Source organism: Rhea americana, unplaced genomic scaffold (genome assembly GCF_003343005.1).
Source record: "Rhea americana isolate MKP2758 unplaced genomic scaffold, rheAme1 scaffold_21, whole genome shotgun sequence".
In the NCBI taxonomy this organism is placed as follows: Eukaryota; Metazoa; Chordata; class Aves; order Rheiformes; family Rheidae; genus Rhea; species Rhea americana.
In genome coordinates, this window is record NW_028186258.1 from 1,212,083 (window position 1) to 1,213,117 (window position 1,035).

The window sequence follows — 1,035 nt, forward strand, 5'->3', positions numbered from 1 at the left end:
CGCGCGGCAGCCGTTGGGGTGCGCGGCGCCCAGCCCCGCTGCGGGACGAGCCGGGCTGGAAGCGGCGCCGGCCTCCGCCCCACCTTTTCCCGGCTTTCGGCAAGAATCGCAACTTCTTATTCACCGCTCACCACGTCAGAAGCCGTCGGTTTATTTACCGCAATGGCATTTTACGGGGCCTGATTTATTGCCGCGGTGAATTGCAGCTACTTTGGCTTGGGCCGACCTACCCTTGATCTGTTTGTTCGGAGTAACTCGGGAGTGTTTTATTTTCCTTGGGGGCAGGGGAACGGTGTGCTGAAGGCAGCCCGGCGCGGACTGGGACTTTTCCAAAACAGCCCCCGTCTAACCCAGGCCCCCGGGGCACAGACGTGCCCCCTCGGCCCTCGGTCCTGGTGGGCTCTGCCTGTCCCTCCAGGGCAGGTGGGTTTCTTGGCCGGGGTGAGAGCGATGGGCTTTGTCCCGCAGAGCCCGGCCCCGACGGCCGCTGGAGCGGCCGGAGGCGAGAACGGGAGCCCGGGCCGTGCTGAGCCCCGCCAGCACTCGGCCGTCGGCCTCCAGGCCACCGGGAGAGCACCCGGGAGAGGAGCTTGCGGCCTCCGGTACCTAAACGCGCGCGGTGAATCCTGCAGCCCGCTGCTCATCCCGAAGGCCGAGCACCGCCAAGCCGATCCTGGTGCGAAATCCCCTTCCGCTCCCCTTGTCCCCGTCCCGCACTGCCGTCAGCAGGGAGGGAAAGGAGCTGAGCTCGCCGCTGCGCGGCACCCCGGCTCGCGGGAGCTGATGCAACGTTGCTGCTGGGCCCCGCTGCAACACGCTCCGGCAGAGAGAGCCGCTCCGGGCTCCGCTCCCTGGAAGGGGACCCGCTTCCCTCCGTCCCTCGCGCCGCCCCATCGCCTCGCCTGTCTCCTGCTCGCTCGGCGCGGCTTTTCCTCGGCCCCCCCCCCGTTCTGCCCGGCTGCAATTCCCCGCCAGCTTCGCAAGAGCCCCGCGGCGCGCTGAGACCTGGCGCGGGGCCGCCCCGGGCCCTCGGCC

General features: G+C 69.6%; 1 protein-coding gene across 1 annotated transcript in view; it reads left to right on the top strand.

Annotated features, from left to right (window-relative positions):
* Positions 1-610, top strand: part of QRICH2 (glutamine rich 2) — an 18,278-nt gene extending 17,668 nt beyond the window's left edge. The window contains exon 18 of the mRNA XM_085304768.1: positions 469-610. Within this exon, the coding sequence (XP_085160894.1) occupies positions 469-610 (142 nt within the window). The remainder of the gene's footprint in view (positions 1-468) is intronic.
* The last annotated feature ends 425 nt before the right edge of the window (positions 611-1,035 follow it).